The 21901-nt window shown below is 45.8% G+C and overlaps 1 protein-coding gene across 1 annotated transcript; it reads left to right on the top strand.

The window, feature by feature from the left end:
• Window positions 1-356: 356 nt before the first annotated feature.
• On the top strand, window positions 357-20111 carry SNUPN (snurportin 1). Its single transcript, XM_029239348.1, has 9 exons — window positions 357-507; window positions 3676-3838; window positions 5710-5857; window positions 11473-11577; window positions 11817-11913; window positions 13056-13153; window positions 16343-16417; window positions 17963-18043; window positions 19517-20111. Exons 2-9 carry the CDS (start codon window positions 3681-3683, stop codon window positions 19838-19840), a joined length of 1086 nt encoding a protein of 361 aa, XP_029095181.1. The 5' UTR covers window positions 357-507; window positions 3676-3680; the 3' UTR covers window positions 19841-20111.
• The last annotated feature ends 1790 nt before the right edge of the window (window positions 20112-21901 follow it).

The following is a 21901-nucleotide window of genomic DNA, read 5'->3' as shown; positions in this document are numbered from 1 at the left end:
AGTCATTCAGGCAGCGCTTTCCCCGTATAAAGCATGGTCACGGGAGAGGGAGCGGACTGTTGGTGCACTCCTAAGGACTGTGCGTATCTGGGGGAGGCGGCAGGATCCAGGGCCTGGAGGGCCTTGAACGCCCGGCCACGAGACCGGGGTTCCAGCTATTGGCGAAAGTAACCCGGAGAAGCTTCTGCCCAGGAGTGAGGCTTCGGCCCGGCCAAGTCACCTTGCAGGAGGGTAGCAACACAAAATCAGAAGCAGGACTCCCGCCCGGACGGACTGGAAAAACCCCGGTAGTTGAGGGCGGAAGTAACCGCAAGCCCGTGACAGAACCGCGGAAGAACTCCCGGCGTTCTCTACGTCCGGAGGAGCCGGAAACTCCCAGCGCTAGGTGGGTGAGCCCGGAGGCACGGCGGCGGCCAAGGGAGCGGGGCCGGCTCTCTAAAGGCAGCTGATTGGTCGGCCCCCGGCGGCGGCGTTGGCGGCTGCGCGTGGAATTGTCACCTCGACCTGGTGAGTCGTCGGTTCTAGCTTGGGCCCCGCCGGCTCCCGAACTGCCCCTGGGCGCCCGGCTGTAACTCTCTGTGGCCGGCTGCACACTCCCGGCTTCCCGAGACATGACCTGGAGGGGCAGAGCGAGGCCGGGGCCTCTCCTTGGGCGCGCTTCCACTCTTCAGTTCCAGGCTGTCGGGCCAGGACCCCTCAGGGATTTTCTTTGTGGGGGAGGGGCGAATCATGCAAGGCCTAGATGACCCCATCCATAGAGAAAAGCTGTGCGCGCCTGTAGCAGGGAGGGCGGCCGAGTGGAGTTCAGTTCCCCCGGCCGCATTGAAGCCCGGTGGGAGACGCTGAGGAGGCCTAGATCCTGGCTGCGGGATTCGAGGCGGGGCGCCCCCGGAGGGGGAGGAGGAGGGAGAGGAGGAAGAGGCAGTAGCGGGGTACAATTGGAGTCTGGAGCTCGGGGGAGGGGCCTGGGTGGATCGGAAATGGGATACAGGTGGAGTTTGAGACCGCCAGCTCAGAATCCTTGGAGTCATCATCCTCCGAAGAATGGGTTGAAAGAGCAGGAGCCAGCCAAGGACAGCCATAAAGGGAGGTACAGCCAGCCGCCCCAGTATCCAAGGCATCAATTTTAAGAAGGATTTTATGCTTCTTGGCAGAGCATGAACCCACACCGAGATAAAGCACGATGAGGCCTAATAAATGTATTTTAGATTGGGTCATTACTTTGGTAAGACGAAGACATAATGAATTTTTAAAATATTTTATTATGGAAGTGTTCAAACTTACACAAAAGTATAGAAAAATACAGAAAATAGCATACCATTTAGGATCCTAAGTACTTATCACCCAGCCTCAACTATGAATGGCCACCCCGGTTGCATAACATACATGTTAAGACACGCCTCAAATCCACACATAATATGCTAATCTTAAGTTTTAAAAAGGTGGGGTTTTTTGTTTTTGTTTCTGTTTTTTTCGTGTTTAATGGGTATAAAGGTTCCATTTTGCAAAAATAATAGAGTTCTGGAAATTGTACAGCAATGTGAATGTAATTAACACAACTGGAGTGTACATTTAAAAATGGTTAAGTGGGGCTTCCCTGGTGGCGCAGTGGTTGAGAGTCTGCCTGCCGATGCAGGGGACACGGGTTCATGCCCCGGTCCGGGAAGATCCCACATGCCGCGGAGCAGTTGGGCCCGTGAGCCATGGCCGCTGAGCCTGCATGTCCGGCTCCTCAACGGGAGAGGCCACAACTGTGAGAGGCCCGCGTACCACAAAAAAAAAAAAAAAAGGTTAAGTGGTAAACTTTTATGTCATGTGTTTTTACCACACACACAAGAAAAGTTCCTTTCAAATTAGAAAAAAGAAATCTAGGGAATTCCCTGGTGGTCCAGTGGTTAGGACTCGGCGCTTTCACTCTGGGGGCTTGATCCCTGGTCTGGGAACTAATATCCCGAAAGCCGCGTGGTGCGGGCATTAAAAAAAAAAAAATCTAATGCTGTAAATTAAGAAAGAAAATCTGAATTCAAATGTGCAATGGAAAATAACTCTTTGCCAAGTAGAGGCCCATAGAGTTGTATTTTTAACTGTGGAGGTTCTGCAATCAACCTGTTGGTTTTGAGGCTCAAGAGCATTGGGACCTGGACTGGGGTGGAGTTTAAGCACTGGTGGTACCCTCTGGTTTATACTAGAACTTGAAGGGTTGGGCCAGGCCAGGTGTGTGAGTAAAATTTCTCCCAAATGTTCCTCTTTTCTTGCAGTCTGAGGCACACTTTTTTTTTTTTTTAATTTTTTTTTTCTTCCGGCCGTGGCGGCTTGTGGGATCTTAGTTCCCCCACCAGGGATTGAACCTGGGCCCTTGGCAGTGAAAGTACAGAGTCCTAACCAATGGACTGCCAGGGAATTCCTTGAGGTGCACATTTAATCTTTAGGTGAGCTCCTGTGCTACCTCATACCTTCATTCATGGAAGGGTGAGTGAAGTGTGACTTCACATCTTTCTCTCTACTCCCGTTCTTTAGGGTGGCCCTTGGTAGTCTGTCTCCAATATGATTTACTCTCTATCTCCCAAATGTACCACATGTCTGTCCTTCACATTTTCTAGAGCAGCTGGTGTTAACTGGGAGGCAGCCTTCCATATTTTAGCTCTTTTCGAAATGAGTCCTGCATAGGTAGCCCTGAAACCTTCCTTCTGCCCACCCCAAACAAGCAAATAAACAAAACAAGCTATAAAGCAAGAAAGTAACTGCCAGGTTTGGGTTTTTGGCTCCTCTTGTCTTCCTCCCTGGGCTCCAGAACCAGTACTTCTCCTGGAACTAAATTTTCTTGATATGAGTTGGCATTTATTGGAGAACTAAACAGCCAATCAGATAAAACTTGCATCGGAAAATTACATATTTTATTTATTTATTTAAATTTATTTATTTTTGCCTGCCTTGGGTCTTCGTTGCTGTGTGCGGGCTTTCTCTAGTTGCAGTGAGGGGGGGCTACTCTTCCTTGTGGTGCGCGGGCTTCTCGTTGCGGTGGCTTCTCTTGTTGTGGAGCACGGGCTCCAGGCGCGCGGGCTTCAGTAGTTGTGGCTCGTGGGCTCTAGAGCGCAGCCTCAGTAGTTGCGGTGCACGGGCTTAGTTGCTCCGCGGCACATGGGATCTTCCCGGACCAGGGCTCGAACCCGTGTCCCCTGCGTTGGCAGGTGGATTCTTAACCATTGTGCCACCAGGGAAGCCCTACATTAAAAAAAAAAAAAAAAAAAAGTTAAAAAAGAAAATTACATTAGTTATTGAGTAACAGCTTTTTAGAACTATTCAGGAAAAATATTAGATGATCGATTACTTCACTGCATGTCAATGATTGTAAGAAGGAATTAATGACAGGGTCCCTGGTGAATGATGGCAAAGAGCAAAAGTTAGATTCAATCACAAGGTGAATTTGATTGATGTTGAAGTTTATACACTCAGAGCTATCAAAATGCTCATTATTAAAATATCTGCGAGAAAAACATTACTGCTCATATGTAACTCACTTACCCTTTAACTTCTTTTTTTTTCCCATAGAAATAATTGTGATTTTGGATTAAGTGAGGTTTTTTAGGAATGTAGCCATCATGTTACACCATAACTGCCTGTACCCGAAAGGTGATACAAAACGATTGAACAATTTTCTGATGTTTTCCTTTGTAGGGAAGATGGAAGAGCTGAGTCAAGCCCTGGCTAGTAGCTTTTCTGTGTCTCAAGATCTGAACAGCACAGCTGCCCCACACCCCCGCCTGTCCCAGTACAAGTCCAAGTACAGTTCCTTGGAGCAGAGTGAGCGGCGCCGCCGGTTACTGGAACTGCAGAAATCGTAAGGGATACTTTAACTCCTTGGCTTCTCTCTGGAGGCTGGGAGCTGTGAACCATTCAGGAGGCTCCAGGCTTGTCTCTACAGAGCCACCTTCAAAGTGGACCCTTTGTAGGTTGTTCTTCTTGCCCACAAGTTTGGGAGGGGTAAATCCTGGCAGAGGTAGACATCCTTTACACCCAGAGCTTGGGAAAAATGAGGGAGTAGGGAGAGACTGAAGTTTGAAAGCAAAAGCTCAACTCTCTGGTTAAATTTTTCTTTTCTTTTTTCCTGGCAGCAGTACTGAGCTTTGTAGTTTAGGGACTTGTGAAAGCCACTCCCATACTTCCACTCCCCACATTCCCTGTGTGCCTTCTCCTGCAGTCTGACTCCTGGCTTTGGTGTGGGCTTCCTGTCTTCCTTCAGCCCAGATGTTTCTGTGGAGCCCTTGGGAATTCAAGACAATTCCACAGGGAATCTGAGGAAATGTCTTCCATACACTTCGGTCTCAATACCAAGATGAGCAAACAGGGAAAGAGATTGATTGCAGGATAGGAGTGTTTGAGGATGGGCTGCTCTGAAGGCAGGGCCTATCCTTTTATTCTCAGTGCAACATAGGCCTCTTCTGGTTAAGGAATTAAGGATTAGGAGGAACTATCGACAGCTGCATTTTGCCCACTGCTTCATCACTAGATGTGTTTAGCAGAGATGGTTCCCTGTGGCCTCTGGGTCACTTGCAGATTACATTCTCAGATCACGCATTCCCCCGATCCCCAGTTTTTAAAAATTGTGATTAATTTGGAATAGGCAATATGTTCGTATGGTTCAAAATTCACAATACATAAAAGAGTATATGGAGAAGGGACTTCCCTGGTGGTGCAGTGGTTAAGAATCCGCCTGCCAATGTAGAGGACATGGGTTTGAGCCCTGATCCAGGAAGATCCCACATGCCGCGGAGCAGCTAAGCCTGTGCACCACAGCTACTGAAGCCTGTGTGCCTAGAGCCTGTGTTCCTCAACAAGAAAAGCCACCACAATGAGAAGCCCCCGCTCGCCACAACCAGAGAAAGCCCGCATGCAGCAACGAAGACCCAACACAGCCATAAATAAATAAATAAGTGTTTTTAAAAAAGAGTATGTGGTGAAAAGTCTCCCTCCAAAATGTCAAGTTCCTCTCTCTCTTTTTTTTTTGGCCATGCTGAGCAGCTTGCAGGATCTTAGTTCCCCAACCAGGGATTGAACCTGGGCCCACGGCAGTGAAAGTGCCGAGTCCTAACCACTGGACCGCTAGGGAATTCCCAACATCTTATAGTACACTTGTTACAACTAATGAACAAATATTGATACATTATTATTAACTAAAATCCATACTTCTTTACTCAGATTTCCTTAGTTTTTTCTAAGTGGCCTTTTTTGAAAGTTAGGAACTGCAAAAAGGTCTGGCTGTTCCTCAGAAAGTCCCAGAAGCTGTCCTTGTCTCAAACTTCTCACTGCATCTCGGTGTTTCCTCTCTGCAATCCCTGGGAGCCTTCAGACGGTATATCTGCCAGGCAGGGAAGTGTCAGCTCTCACCTGGGGTGGAGATGGGAGTCTAGGGTGGGGTGGGTAGGAGTAGGATCAGCCACTAGCGAACCCTGAGAATTCCTTTAAATATTGTACCTTGCCTATTCTTAGGAAACTGAGGAAAGCTGAGTGTGTTCAGAGGGAGTTTCCTATTCAGGATCTGTGAGGAGGTGGTCACTAGTTAAGGCTTACAAAGGAAATTTTGTCATCTCTTACCCCACCACAATTCCCAAGTTGCTCTTGAATTTGGAGACTTTGAATTACATCTGTCACATTTCAGGGTGTCTTCCTATAAGACGTAAAGACCTGTCCTTATGCCTTTTCTTTTCTCAGAAAGCGGCTGGATTATGTGAACCATGCCAGAAGGCTCGCTGAAGATGACTGGACAGGGATGGAGAGTGAGGAAGAAGAAGAAAAGAAAGATGATGAGGAAATGGATGTCGACACTGGCAAGAAGCTACCAAAACGCTATGCTAATCAAGTGAGTGCTCCAGAGAAGATTAGGCGCAGCTGGTCCTGCTCCCTTTACTGTACAGTCAAAGCTCTTTACTTGCCCTGAAGAGGAGGATGAGGCAGGAAGAAGGAAGAGCATCTGCAACGAAAGTGCTGATGTACATAAAAGTTATGAGATGAAGAGAGATGACTTACAGTTTTGTGTGCTGACAAGGGTCACTGATAGAGTCTGGGTAGTGGGTTTGGGAATCATTACCCCATGCTGTTAGCAAAGGCTTCCGGCCTGCTGCATTTAAAGCCCCTGAGCTACTGATATGCTAGCGGACGCCATTCTTTACTAGTCGTTATACAGCCGTTTTGGATCAGGCCTGCCCAGCCCAGCACTGTCCCCCACCCCATCTCCCAAGCTGGTAGTCTTTCCCAAGTGGTGGACTAACATGCCAGCCTTGGGTCTTCACACTCAGGTGGTAGGAGCTTGGAGGTCCTTAAATACTGGGAGCCTGCCCAGCCACCCCAGGCCAGCCAGTTGGCCTAGGTGAGGTTGAGGCCATGAAACAACAGATCACTATAACAAACTTGACTAAGTGGCCTGTTGATTCCAGAGAGGAAATCAGTGTGGCTTGTGGCGCCTTAGGTGAAGCAGGCATGGAGACTGTCCAGTGCTCTAGGCAATCCAGTTATTCTCCAAAAGGCAGGGCATGTGTCTGAGTGGGGCTGGGGGTCTACCCTGCTATTGTCTACTTCTCTCTATAACCCAAGTGTCTTGTCACTTCAGAATCCTCTCCCACCTTAAGAATATGGTTCCTGGGCTTCCCTGGTGGCGCAGTGGTTGGGAGTCCGCCTGCTGATGCAGGGGACATGGGTTCGTGCCCCGGTCCGGGAGGATCCCACGTGCCGCGGAGCGGCTGGGCCCGTGAGCCACGGCCGCTGAGCCTGCGCTTCCGGAGCCTGTGCTCCGCAATGGGAGAGGCCACAACAGTGAGAGGCCCGCGTACCGCAAAAAAAAAAAAAAAAAAAAAAAGAATATGGTTCCTGAGTGCACACATTCCCATCCTCTTTCTCTGCCTCAAATATAGCACAGACATCTTCTACGACAAAGTACAATTTAGTTCTGTTGAGCAAACATTGTTTTCTTGTTGTTTTTAAAATTTTTTGGCCATGCTGCGCAGCATGCGGTATCTTAGTTCCCTGACCAGGGATCGAACCAATGCCCTCTGCAGTGGAAGCACAGGGTCTTAACTACTGCACCACTAGGGAAGTCCCGAGCAAGCATTGTTTTGTTTTGTTTTTGTTTAAAACAGAATGTTGGCTTTTTAAAAAATATTTATTTATCTATCTATCTATCTGTGCCGGGTCTCAGTTGCGGTACGCAGGATCTTTGTTGCTGCATGTGGGATCTTTAGTTGTGGCATGCAGGATCTAGTTCCCTGACCAGGGATCGAACCCCGGACCCCCTGCATTGGGAGTGCGGAGTCTTAGCCACTGGATCACCAGAAAAGTCCCCCCGAAGCAAGCATTGTTGAAGGCCCTGTTCTATGTTAAGCTAGGCTATTCTCAGGGGAAGATAGATGTGGGCCAGAAATAGCCCATGCACTCCTCTAATAAGTGTAGATTATGGTTTTTGCAATAAGAAAGTGAAATTAACTTCCAACAGAGAAGGAAGCAGGGTTGTGAAATCAGGAAAAGCTTAATGAAAGAGGAGACAGTTTGGAAACATGGGTAGGACAGGTGGAGGTACAGAGCATTTCAGGGCATTGCAGGCCGCAGGATCAGGCTGAGCAAGAGCCCAGAGGTGGGAGAAGAATATATGATGTGTTCAGGAGGGGTGTGCAGAGTGTGTGTGAGGATGGAGCAACATAGGGTAGGGGGAGGAGTATAGCAGAAATATGTACAAGGTTTTAGACTCTGGGTCTAGATTGTGAGGAACCACCAAGACTTTTTGAGCCAGGGACAGAGGTGGGACTTCATGTGATGACTACCACATCAGTGTAGAAAGGCCTGGAAGAGAGAGACTGTGGTAGGGGGCTTAGGTTTGCTAAAAGATCTGATGAGTGCTAAGGGCAGTGGAAGTGGGAAGGAAAAGAGGTCATGAGTATGAGAGATGTTGCCAGGTGGAATGAACAGAATTTATGGCTAGGAGAGGCGATATGAGAAGCGGGTAAGGGTTTAAGCTCAGGTCGCATGGACTGACCTCAAAGTCAGGCTCTGGGGCTTCCCTGGTGGCGCAGTGGTTGAGAGTCCGCCTGCCGATGCAGGGGACACGGGTTCGTGCCCTGGTCCGGGAGGATCCCACATGCCGCGGAGCGGCTGGGCCCGTGAGCCATGGCCGCTGAGCCTGCGCGTCTGGAGCCTGTGCTCCGCAACGGGAGAGGCCACAGCAGTGAGAGGCCCGCGTACCGCAAAAAAAAAAAAAAAAAAAAGTCAGGCTCTGTGTTGACCATGGGCAAGTTACTTAACCAGTCTAAGTCTCTAGTTTCTTATCCGTAAAATGGGACATCGTAATAGTACCTATCTCATAGGATTGTTAGAAGGATTAAATGAAATAGTGTACCTTAAATACCTAGCCCAGAGCCCATAATGAATGCCCCACAGTATTAGCTGCTACTGCTATTTTTTTAAACAGCCATATTGAGATACAATTCACATAACATACAATTCACCCATTTACAGTGTACAATTCAGTATTTTTTTAGTAATTCACAGAGCTGTGCAACCATCACCACTATCTAATTCTAGAATATTTTCACACCCATTAGCAGTCACTCCCCATTTCCCCTTCCCTCCAGGCCCTAGCAATCACTGATCTCCTTTCTGTCTCTATGGACTTGTCTATTTTGGACATTTCGTATAAATGGAATCATATGAGATACATCCTTTTGCTTCTGGCTTCTTTCACTTAGAAGGTTTTCAAGATTCATTTATGTTGTAAATGGAATCATATGAGATACATCCTTTTGCTTCTGGCTTCTTTCACTTAGAAGGTTTTCAAGATTCATTTATGTTGTAAATGGAATCATATGAGATACATCCTTTTGCTTCTGGCTTCTTTCACTTAGAAAGTTTTCAAGATTCATTTATGTTGTAGCATGTGTTAGAACTTCATTCCTTTTCATGTCTTTTCAAATAATATTCTGTTGTATAGATATACCACATTTTGTTTATCCATTCATCAGTTGATGGCCTTTTGAGTTGTTTCCACTTTGGGGCTATTATGAATATTGCTGCTATGAACATTTATTTACATGTTTTTGCATGGACATATGTTTTCATTTCTCTTGGGTATATACCTGGGAGTGGAGTTACTAGGCCATATGATAACTCTGGAACTATCAGACTATTTTTCAGAGTGACTACACCATTTTACATTCCCACCAGCAATGTTTGAGAGTTTGTTTCTCCACATCTTTGCCAATACTCGTTATTGTCCGTCCTTTTGAATATAACCGCCCTAGTGGGTGTGAAGTGGTGTTTCATGGTTTTGATTTTCATTTCCCTAGTAACTAATGATATTGAGCTTCTTTTCATGTGTTTATTAGCCATTCGTATATCTTTGGAGAAATGTCTATTCAAATCCTTTGCCCGTTTAAAAATTGGGCTATTTGTCTTTTATTATTGAGTTATAAGAGTTCTTTATATATTCTAGATACAAGTTCCTTATGAGATACATGATTTGCAAATATTTCTCATTCTGTGGGTTGTCTTTTCACTTTCTTGATGATGTTTTTGGCAGCACAGAAGTTTTACATTTTGATGTAGTCTGATTTATCTATCTTTTGTTTCGTCATTTGTGCTTTTGGTGTTGTATTACTGTTATTCTTTAAGGGAGTGTTGATTATGCCTTGGGTTTAATTGAATAACAGAGAGGAAGGTGATGATATTAATAGGGCACAGAATGCAGAAGGGGAAGGGTGGGTGTTTCAGGGATGGGAGGTACTTGGGCAACAGAAGCCAGTGAATTCTGTTTCGGCTATGCTGAGTTTAAGGTACAGAGAGGACCAACAGAGAAAGAGATAGCAAATGGACAGCTGGAAATATAGGTTTGGAGGAAAGGAAAGAAGTCTGGAGATGAAAAAGAAGAGAATTAGGGGACTTCCCTGGTGGCGCAGTGGCTAAGAACCTGCCTGCCAATGCAGGGGACACGGGTTCGAGCCCTGGTCAAGGAAGATCCCACATGCCATGGAGCAACTAAGCCCATGCGCCACAACTACTGAGCCTGTGCTCTAGAGCCCGCAAGCCACAACTACTGAGCCCGTGTGCCACAACTACTGAAGCCCGTGCACCTAGAGCCTGTGCTCCACAACAAGAGAAGCCACTGCAATGAGAAGCCCGTGCACCGCAATGAAGAGTAGCCCCCACTCGCCACAACTAGAGAAAGCCTGCACATAGCAACAAAGACCCAACGCAGCCAAAACAAAAAAAAGAGAGAGAATTAGGAGGCATCATCTTAGAAATGACAAGTGAAGTAGATGAGTTCCACCCCCACGGGGGGAACAGCATCTAAGAGAAAAAAGGGGGACCTAAAACAGCCCCCTGAAGATTATCTACATGTTTTGGGGGAGTGTGTGGAGGAATGTTTGGAGGAAAAACAGAAAAGTACTGTCATGGGACCAAGGGAGCATGTGCCAAGGAGGAGGATGTGACTGGCAGCATTACACCAGGAGTAGAGGAAGGAGGGGGAGGTGAGGGAATAGAGGTACTTGGCTGCAAGGAGGTCAAGTGGGGCTGTGAGGTAGCAAATCTGGACTGCGGGTGTCAGAGTGGGTGGGAAGGCAGCAGCAAGAAATACGAAGTAGTTGGAGGGTGGGAGGGAGGGAGACACAAGAGGGAAGAGATATGGGAACATATGTATATGTATAACTGATTCACTTTCTTATAAAGCAGAAACTAACACACCATTGTAAAGCAATTATACCCCAATAAAGATGTTAAAAAAAAAAAAAATACGAAGTAGTTGAAAAAAGAGAGAACGTGGAATATCTTAATAGAAATGTAGAGTGATAAAAGGTTTTCATTTTTGCCTTGGTTTTGAGGATTAGGGGTTAAGTATTTTGTGGCCTAAGGGGAAGGAGAGATGGGAGAGATGAGAGATTTGGTGGGAAGTATTAATTGATAGGCTAAAGTCTTGTATAGATGGGAGGGACTAGTGATGAATGGAAGAGTAGATTTTTTCAAATTCATTTCACCACAGCCCTTTTTTTTTTTAAATTTAAGGTAGATTTCCTAACATCCTTTAGTATAGTATTTGGGTCACTAGTTTGGGAAATGATCTAGTTTAGAGCATCTCAAGGTCAGGGACTTGATTCATCTCTGAGGTATAGCCCCTGGAACATAATGGTTGTGATAATGGTAGGTGGGTGGACAAAGTAAGGAAAGATAGAGGGTCCTATCCCCCCATACAGGAGGTGAAGTAGTAAGAATGGATATGGATGCAGATAATGAAGGTGAGAAGTTGAAGTTCACAGTGAGCAGGAGATGAGTTGACTACTAAGAGCTAGTGGGGTGGAGGTCCCACTGTCACCCTTTTCTGTTCTCATTCTTTTACATGTATTTTTATTATATATATAGGACGTGAATTCTTTGTCATTGTAAACATGGGAGAAGCACAGCCCTGTTGATTTTTAACACCATTTTTTGTGTTCCCAGTTAATGCTCTCAGAGTGGTTAATTGACGTCCCTTCAGATTTGGATCAGGAATGGATTGTGGTCGTGTGCCCTGTTGGAAAAAGAGCCCTTATTGTGGCCTCCAGGGTGAGTAGCTGCTCCTGCCCCCGGCACCAGCATGCCTGGCCTGTAGCGGGAGGGGTTCTCTGCACACTCTGTGTTCCTTATCTGCCACAGCAGCTGTCCCTGCCATGGGGATTGAAACGCTTTCCTGCAGGAGGGATTTGATGAGAGCCATCTTTGGGCTGATGGCACCCCTGCAGAATGTGGAAGCAAGAGGGTAAGGAGACCTTGATGCCTGACAAGAATGGTAATTGTCCACACAGGGTTCTACCAGTGCCTACACCAAGAGTGGCTACTGCGTCAGCAGCTTTTCTTCCCTTCTGCCAGGAGGCAACAGGCGAAACTCAGCAACAACAAAAGGTACCTACATACAATTGACTGTTCATTAACTTTTATAATCAGTGCTTGGTTAGTTGCTTAGTTAGTTGTTTTAAAGACCCACTTTAAAAGCATACTTTTGAAACTGCGCACAGGTAATATCCTGCCCACTGGGCTCTCCCTCAAGGTCAGGACTCCTCAGTAGCAGAATAGTTGCAACTTGTGAGGCCTGCTGGGCAATAAACCCCTAAATTAAAGTCAGTGCACCTTTCCCATGGACTTCCATCACAAGATGACAGGTGCAGTTTTCTGGGGAAAGGACCCCCAGAAGGCCAAATGTAATGTACAGTAAGCTGTTGCTGCGGCTTCCTGCCGAATTCCCTTTTCTCCTTTCTCAGTGTCCTAATCTTAGCTTATTCCTCTCACCTGGGCCCAGCCAGGGAGACTAAGGTCACGAAAGTTTGCCCGGGGTCATTCAGCGAGGAGTTGGCAGAGCTGCCAGAACCGTTCTCTCACCTCTGCCTGCCCAGGCTCTGCTGGTGGTTATTCCTGCCCTCTGTTCTGAGCCCTCTATTGGCTTTTTTTACTCGAGCCTGAAATGCGCTTCCACCTCCCCTCTACCCTGTTATTTTAGTCCTCTGATCCCAAAAGATTGTTCATATCCCATCTCTTCCATGAAGCATTTTCTGGAACTCTCGTTTTTCTTAGTTTGTGCTGTATAATTCAGGTCTTGGTTCTTTCCTCTGTAATCATCTTATCTCCTTAACTGGATTGTAACTTCCTTAAAGGCAGGGATTACTTATAGCTAATATTCCCCACAGAACACAGTGCCTGTGTTAGGAACTCAAAAAGTAATTGTAAACTAAAATGGAAGATTACTTCCCTTCAAACTTGAACTTCTCTAAGGTGAGTAAATGTCCCAGTTTTTCTAAAGGTTCAGAGTTCACACTTGGCATTGCCTTGATCCTTCTTGTGCTGTCATACCTCAGGTCACCCCTAGACTGTGCCAGGTAGCCAGAAAAGGCTGTGAAGAACTTTGTCCTGTAGTGCTGGTGCTTGCTGTGGGCACTGAGGATTGTTGGATTCAGTTCCCAAGCCCCTAAGATGGGGCTCCCCAGATTGTGGTGGAGGGAACCCTGATGGGAAGGGGTACCCTGTACTGACTTTCTACTTTGTGTCTCCAGACTACACCATTCTGGACTGCATTTACAGTGAGGTGAACCAGACCTACTACGTTCTGGACGTGATGTGCTGGCGGGGACACCCTTTTTATGACTGCCAGGTAAGGACTGATACTCCCCTCATGTCTTCTCCTGTTTTCTCCTCTCCTCCCAGGAAAGTGCCTCAGCATGTGTGTCTAGTACGTGACCAACTTCTTGGTGTGTACAGGATGTGGTATATCAAGAACATTGTCTAATGTTCCTTGCATCTTTGGGTGTGTTTAAATTAGCTTCATTTATAAAAAGAGGTAGGAGGAACTAAGGGAAGCATAGCAATTCTTGAGGGGAGGAAGGAGAAACAGAGTGTAGGGTAGGCTGGGACTTTGTAGAAGCTGTAACCGCCCCCTCCCCTCTCTCCAGAGTGTGGGAGGCTTGCTGGCAGGGAAGGTTGCAGGTGAAGGGGATGCTGCCTTGTGCAGGCGGCACAAGGAAGAGAAGGTGGAATGTTAAGCACCATCAAATAGACTTCTGTCACCTCCACTCTTCATCAACCACATCTTGACCCTGAAAATGTCAGGGCCTCCTTGGTATGACCGTAAGGCTTCAAATCTCTGAGGGGTTAGCTTTGGAAGGAGCTTTTCCAAATGGGGAGAGGCCCCCTACCCAATATTCTCCCCTTAGGTTTCACCTTCCCACAACATTTTTCTCAGATTGGTGATTTTCTCGAGTGACAGATGCAGTCATCAGAGAGAGGCTAGGTCACCCCACAGGGTCCATCTCTGCTCCTATGCTCCCCATCGTTGTCCCAGTTTTAAAGTGGTGGGTTTTTTATGCTCCCTGTCAATTAGTTTATCATAGTGGTTCTCAGAATGTTGAATGTGTGGCCTCAGAAGGTTGTTAGTAATGCAAATTCTTAGACCTACTGAATCAGAAACTCTGGGGATGGGACTTACGTTTTAATAAACCTCCAGGCGATCCTCATGCAGGCCCACGTGTCCAAATCACAGGTTATCACCACAGGCTGCTTCTTTCTGTAGCCATTACCCCAAGCTAGGTTTCCAAATTGTGCTAGGTGCTGGTACTTCAGAATTCTAGCATGCATCTCATTCAAAAAATAATAGCCAAGGGACTTCCCTGGCGGTCCAGTTTAAGACTCTGCACTTCCAATGCAGGGGCCATGGGTTCAATCCCTAGTCAGGGAACTAAGTTCACACATGCTGCACGGTGTGGCCAAAAGATAAAAAAACAAAAACAAAAACAAAAAAATAGCCAAGACCTGCATTGCTCAGCACTTTGTGAGCATGATCTCATTGAATCCCTTACAACTCTAAAAAGTAAGTATGTACTATTGTTGCTACTCCTCATCATTTAGATATGAAAGCTGAGAGCCACAGATGTTAAGTACCTTGCCCAAATGCAGAGCCAAGCCTAAAACTCAGAACTCAAAAATTCAATCGAGGGACTTCCCTGGTGGCGCAGTGTTAAGAATCTGCCTGCCAGTGCAGGGGACACAGGTTCAAGCCCTGGTCCGGGAAGATCCCACATGCCGCAGAGCAACTAAGTCCGTGCACCACAACTACTGAGCTTGCGCTCTAGAGCCCACGAGCCACAACTACTGAAGCCCACACGCCTAGAACCCATGCTTCGCAACAAGAGAAGCCACCGCAATGAGAAGCCCGCGCACCACAGCGAAGAGTAGCCCCCGCTCACCGTAACTAGAAAAAACCCACGGGCAGCAACGAAGACCCAGTGCAACCAAAAATAAATAAATAAATAAATTTATTTTTAAAAAAAAGAGAGAGAAAGGCCGCGCAGCAACGAAGACCCAATGTGGCCAAAAATTAATTAATTAATTTTTAAAAATTAAAAAAATTAAAAAATAAAAATTCAATCAGGAACATATTTTCCTATAATTCTGTTGAAGGATGTTTCATAACATGCATTTACAACCTACAAATTTGATAACTAAAGCCACCTATATTTTGACAATATAAAGAAAAGATTGTGGGTTTTTTATTTTTGGTTTTGGAAATTAAAAAAAAAGAAAGAAAGAAAAGTCCCTAAATAACAACAGAAGCATATGTATCAGTAATTTAGATCAATAGTAATTTGGAATAAAGTAGTTTATGTGAAATTACAGCTATAAAGTAGTTTCTAATCCTTAGGTAAAATAAAACAGAGGTTAACATAATGTGCTTTGGAGTTGGTGAGTCCTGGTCCCATAGTATTTCTGTGTGCACCTGGGTGAGTGATGTAATCTCTCTGAGCCTCAGAGTCCTCACCTGTAAAATAGAGATAATAATAATAAAATTCTCGGGACTTCCCTGGTGGTGCAGTGGTTAAGAATCTGCCTGCCAATGCAGGGGACATGAGTTCAAGCCCTGGTCTGGGAAGATCCCACATGCCGCGGAGCAATTAAGCTCGTGTGCCACAACTACTGAGCCTGCGCTCTGGATCCCGCGTGCCACAACTACTGAAGCCCGTGCCCCTAGAGCCTGTGCTCCGCAACAAGAGAAGCCACCACAGTGAGAAGCCTGCGCACTGCAACAACGAGTAGCCCGCACTCGAGGCAATTAGAGAAAGCCCACGTGCAACAACGAAAACCCAGCACAGCCAAAAATAAATATTTAAAAAAAAAACAAAAACAAAAAATAATAAAATTCCCAGAGGATGGTTGAGGATTAATACGATTATGTATGTAAGGTCCTTAGCATGGAGCCTGAGACATAGTAGGCCTTCAGTGATAAATGTTGGCATTACTACTATTAATAATTCTATTGGATTTTAAGGAAAAAATATTTGAAGATTTTATGAACATCTTCCTGACCTTACGGCAGTGTTTTAAGGGAAATGAGGGTGAGAGAAGGGCTTAGGTCTTCATAAATCAGGTGGCTGTTTTTTTCCCAGTTTTATTGAAATTAAACTGACGTGCAACACTGTAAGTTTAAGGTGTATAGCACAATGATTTGACTTACATATAGTTTGCAATAGTTACCTGAGTAAGTTTAGTTAACACCCACCATCTCATATAGATACCAAAAAGAAAAGAAAAGAAAAAAATAAATGTTTTTTTTCCCTTGCCATGAGAACTCTTAGGATCTCCTCTCAACAACTGTCATGTATATACCAGACAACAGAGTTAACTATTGTCATTGTGTTGTACTTTCCTTCCATCCCTAGTACTTATTTATCTTATAACTGGAAGTTTGTACCTTTTGACCATCAGGTACCTTTTTAGAATGGGGTGTTTTTGTTCGTATTAGAGTTTGAGGTGAGCAGTTTTTAATCTTTCCCTTTCTCTTCTCTGGCAGACTGATTTCCGATTCTACTGGATGCATTCAAAGTTACCAGAAGAAGGACTGGGAGAGAAAACCAAGCTCAATCCCGTAAGGCCTGGTGTTAGGATTGCAGAGTTCTTTGTGGGGATTGGTTTGGATTGGTCTGTTATCTAAATAGAATCATTATGAATGAAATTATCTTTTTTTTTTCTTTTTGAGGCAGCATGGCATAGTGGGAAAAGTATGGACTTAACAGTTATCTAGATTCCAGTTTTCGCTTTAACAATTACCAGGTTAAGTTAATATCTTTACTTGGCCTTAGTTTCTTCATCTGTTTAATAGCGTTAATAATACCTACTTTACAGGGTTGTTCTAAGAACCAAATTATATAAATATACAAGTCTTTCTAGCGTAATACTTATGGTGAGCACTCAATAAACAGTGGCTGGTGTAAAATGCTAATAACTGTTTTTATTAATAACACTGTTTAGAATTCTCCAACTGTAGCCTGCATCAGCAGCCTCTGGAGGCTTGGTAAACTGTAGGCTCCTGGGCCTCACCCCCAGAATTTCTGATTCAGGAGGTCTGGGTTAAAGCCTGAGAATTTGCATTTCTAACAAGTTCTCCAGTGAAACTGATACTGCTGGTCCATGAACCACACTTTGAGCACCTCTGCCTTTGTATCTGAGCTAAGAGTGACCTCATCTAGTCAGTCCCCTCTGTTTATAGGTTAGTATATAGGCTCAGAGAAGGGACTGCCTTCCCCAAGGTCCCATAGTCCAGGATGATAACCCAAATGTCTTGGCTCTTCGCTCAGTGATTAAATATGGGACAGTTGTTTTCATTGCATTTTATTAGTTAAGCCCTGTAGACTGGCATTTGCTTGGGTTGCTTACAGCATTTTTAAAAGCAACTGAATAACCAGTTACAGGAACAGTAAATGGGACCAGTACTTCCAGTGATGTTATCAATAAGGTCCTAGAAGAACATGCACTGAGGAAAGGGAACATGGGTACTACTTTCTCTGAGATGCTGTTCTGTGTGCGCTACATGTACTATCTCATTGCATCTGCATAACAATCCTAGGAAGTAGATATCTTATTATCCCTTTTTACAGATGGGAAAATGGAGGCATATGGAGATTAAATGATTGACGGAGCTGGGATTCAAACCTAGGCAATCTGACTCAGAGGTTGTCATAGTCCTAATCACTTTGGTATACTGCTTCAGTGTAAAAACTTTTGCTGGTGTGAAAGGGGCTTCACCAGTCCTTCATTAGGGGCAACTGTCATAGAGCTGGGAGAATAACATAGAATCCCTAAACCTAGCACAGGGCAGTGGTTCTCAGTCCTGACTGCATGAATCAACTGGAGAGCTTAAAAAAAAAAAAAGACTGGATCCCACCCCAGAGCAGTTCAGTCAGAATCTCGGGGTGGTGCTTGGGCATGAGTAATTTTTAAGAGTTTCCCAGATGGTTCTCCTGTATAAAGCAAGGTTGAGAACTCCTGACCTAGTAATTCAGAGGATAAGTAGAGGGGAGTGGGTAGGGAAGGATGAGACTGAAAACTTCTCTTCTTTGATACAGCTGTTCAGTTGCTGGAACCAATATTGTTTGTAACATGTACTAATTCTTTGTTCTAATTTACGTTTTAGTTTAAATTTGTGGGGCTAAAGAATTTCCCTTGTACCCCTGAGAGCCTGTGTAAGGTGCTGTCTATGGATTTCCCTTTTGAGGTAACAAAACCATTGTTTTTATTGCTCTGATCTGATTGTAAGACACAGGGAAACTTGGTTATACAGTCTTAAGAGAGCCTCTGACTTTGCTGTGTCAAAGCATCAGAAAAGGGCTAAATGCTGACTCTTGGAAAAGGATGTGCTCGTGGCCCTTCATAGCCTCAGTGCCACCCTGCCAGATAAGTCAGAATGCCAGAGCTGGAAGGGCCCTTGAAAGGACAGCTCATCTAACTCCCTCATTTTACAGATGGAGAAACTGAGGCCCAGAGAGGGGTGAGGTTTCCATTCCTAGGTCCTTCTTGTGTGCCTCTTTCTGCTACAAGCCAGAGAACGAGGCCCCTTGTTTGACTGCCACAGCTGGGGCTTCTGTGACTGACAGACTGCAGGGCTGTGAATTCCTAATCCTTCCTTCCTCCGAAGAGCAAATGGTCCCCAGGGATGGCAGTGCTTGCTGAGCAGTGGCATGGCAGTGGGGCGACCAACTTGTCCAAGGTTGCCCAGGACTTCCCTGGTTTTAGTGCTGAAAGTCTCACATCCCCAGAATCTCCTCAGTCTTGGGCAGTCTTTTGTCATCCTCAGAACCTGCAGTTACCCTACAAGCAGACTTCCTTTGCCCATGATACCCTTTAAAATTCTGCCTGGTCACCTGCAAGTATTTGCTTGAACTGGATATAATTTTGCTAAAAGGATCACAGCTTCCCAAATGATGAAATGGCAAAGGCTGAGTTGCCTTCATTTCTGGGAGTCAGTTAAGAAGGCGGTAAGAACACCATCTTTGTTTATAACCCTTATGCCCCAGTGACAATAAATGCTTTTCAGAGATGAGTCACTGAATCACAGAAAAGAACATATGGGACTGTGGGAGGTCTTCCCGTTGAGAAAAACTGAGTTTCCCAGAACATAGCTCACAGACAATTTAGGAGGAGGTTTAGGCAGCCAGCAATGGTTGGGGAGCAGGGCTTCTCGACAGGCTGTTTCCCCTGCACTCAGCAGTCCAGCATCTTGGAGGGGCTTGTCCAGTCCCCTGGCTTTGTTCCCGGTGTGGAGCACATCCCCCACTACAGAGACCTCCGGGTGGTGGAAAGTGAATGGGATTTGAGGAGAGAAGACCTGGGTTCAAGCTGAATTTCTGCTTCATACTCACTGTGTGTTTGAGGGAGGCTCCAGAACTCCCTGAGTCTGAGCAGCTCCATCTCCCAGACACTTCCATGGTGGGTAAGAGGGTGAAATAGTAGGTAGGAAAGCACCCTGTAAACGGGAAAGTACTTTTTATGTTTTTATTTTCTAAAATTTAGTTTTCTAGGCCATTTCTTCTTTTAGAGAAATTCATGTGTGAGAAACAAAGACTCTTTTTCTTCTGGCAGTGACCCAGAAAAAAAGAGCTGGACCACAAGAGCTACCCCAGTGCATATAGGTCTCCTACAAACATGTGGCCCCAGAAGTCATTCTGATCCCTGGTTTTCTTTCTTGTAGGTAGATGGGCTTCTCTTCTACCACAAGCAGACCCACTATAGCCCTGGAAGCACTCCTCTGGTGGGCTGGCTGCGCCCTTACATGGTGTCAGATGTTCTTGGCGTAGCTGTGCCAGCTGGCCCGCTGACTGCCAAGCCAGAATATGCTGGGTACCAGCTCCAGCAGATTATTGAGCACAAGAGGAGCCAGAAGGAGGGAATAAAGGAGATACTCACACACAAGTCCTCTGAGAATGGACGCTATGAGTTGGAGCACCTGTCCACCCCCAAGCTGAAGAGCCCTCCCCATAGCCCCAAGCACCCAGGGAGCCTCATGGATAACTAGAGAGGGCAGCGTCCTTTGGGAGTCACAGGATGGGGGTTGGTCCCAGAAGGAAGGCTGGGGAGGAGGACAGTGACGAGAACAAGATGACTTCATTTTAGAGCAGACTTTCCAAAGCCACTCCAGCTGGAAACAGCTTATCTCCTATCTGAAGTGCTGGCTTTAACAGTTGGGGGAGGTTTCCAGATTGGGTAGTCTTTGCATTTGAGCAGCAACTCCTGTGAAAATGTATTTCAGATCCACAATGTAAATATATGTAATTCTTACGAAAGAAGTTGTTTGTGATTGTTAAACTTTATTTATTTTATTTGTGTGTGTGTGTGATTCTTAAACTTTAGATAGTCAGGAATCTCCCCCACCTCTACCCCTTCAGGCCCCCTAAACCGTGACTGTTCAAGTCTTGGCCCATTTCACTCTGTTTTTAGCACTTAAGCATTCTGCTGAGTTTCCAGTTGCTGCTGTTGGTAACGTCATTTTCTCAAAGGTCTTACCAGGAACTGCAGTTCTTGGTATTTGAATATGTTCCCTCTTCTGAGAAGACAAGTGTGATTTTCTTTGGTTTAGACACAGCCAGAGATAAAATGCAAATGGAGTTCATTCACTACTTCAGCCAACATTTGAGCACCTTCCAGAAGATAAGCCTTGTGCTTATGTAGAGTGGGTTATGGTGAGGGACCATACTTCATCCCTGCCCTTGAGGAGCTCATGATCCAGTGAGAAAATAAACCCACCAGCATCTAGAGTGGGTCCAGATGGTGGGATGATTGCTTTAGTGCAGAAAGGGGCATAGAGCATGGGGTGTGGGGGGATGCCGGGAAGAGCAGAGGGAGGTTTCACAGAGGAGTTCAAAGCTGGGCTGAGGCTCATAGGAGGGACAGAAATGTGCTCTGCAGACAAGGAGGGCAGGAGTTTCTCACAGAGGCAGGAGGGTGTGCAGATGCACCCCTCCAGAGCTGGGAAGGACTTGCTCTGGGACCTGAAGTCGGTTCAGCATGGCTCAGTTGTCAAGTAGGGCTGGAAAGCTATGGGAAAGGAGGCTGGAAAGAGATGGGTCTGATCATAAATGGCCTGTGTGTTATGCAGAGGTTTTGGGTTTTATGTGTGGATGAAAGGGAGCTGATGAAGTGCTTTGAGCAGGCAGGATCCATTCAGATTTGTGAACTAGAGCTCTTTGGCAGCTGTGGGAGTGGAAGATGGCATCTAACACCAACCAGTTTCTGCTCTGTGTTCAGGAAATGTGTCCCATTTCCCGTGGCCTCAATCTGCTCCCCATACTACTTTCCACTTTTCTAGGACTTCTCTTACAAGACAAAAGGACTTCACTGTTCCACTCCAGCAGTACTAGTATCCTGTGGACAAAATTTCAGAGGGATCCAGGGCAGATCTTGTCTGACACGCAGTTGTTTCTTTGTGTTGATTAGTTCTGGGAACAGATCCGGGCAGAAGTTGTGGTTAAGCAGAGCCTCATTACACAAATTCAGAACACCATTGGAACTAGCCTCAGTGTTGGGCTCTTAAAGAGCTGCTCGGGCTGACTCTGTAAAATTGGTGAAGGAAGAAACCCCTTCCTCCCCTACCCAATGATGACCCATCTGGCTGCAGATTTAAGCGTGCCTATATCAATAAGCTCTTTCCTGAATTTAGGTCAACTCTGCAATAGAAACATTGTGTTCCTCTTGCCAAAAAGCTTGTTGTAGGCTGCTTAAAGGTTTAGTCTCTTCTGAATGCTCTAGTCTGCTCTCAGCAGCCAACTGTATCATTTCAGGAGATGTGCATGCTAGTATCAGTAGAGACTTGTCCGGGCTCTGCCCAGAAATAATCGGTCTGGAAGGACTACTTCCCCAAAGAACGCTCTCTGGGGACAGATGCATGAACCAAAGAACATATTAGCCAAACTTATCACCATGCACGACTTGATACTGCTGAATGGTAGCTTGAAGGCTGTATCTCAGGGGAGTGCCCTTATATTTTTAACTGAGGAGCCAGTATTATTTATCATCACTGAATAGAATATGTCTCTTGGTCATATTTCTCTGCGAATTATAAAGTCACCTCCTGCCACCT

The sequence above is a fragment of the Monodon monoceros genome, unplaced genomic scaffold, assembly GCF_005190385.1.
Source record: "Monodon monoceros isolate NGI ecotype Baffin Bay Population unplaced genomic scaffold, NGI_Narwhal_1 Super_Scaffold_21, whole genome shotgun sequence".
Classification (NCBI taxonomy): Eukaryota; Metazoa; Chordata; class Mammalia; order Artiodactyla; family Monodontidae; genus Monodon; species Monodon monoceros.
Note: the sequence above shows the minus strand (reverse complement) of the source record. Positions and strands in the feature narration are given on the sequence as shown.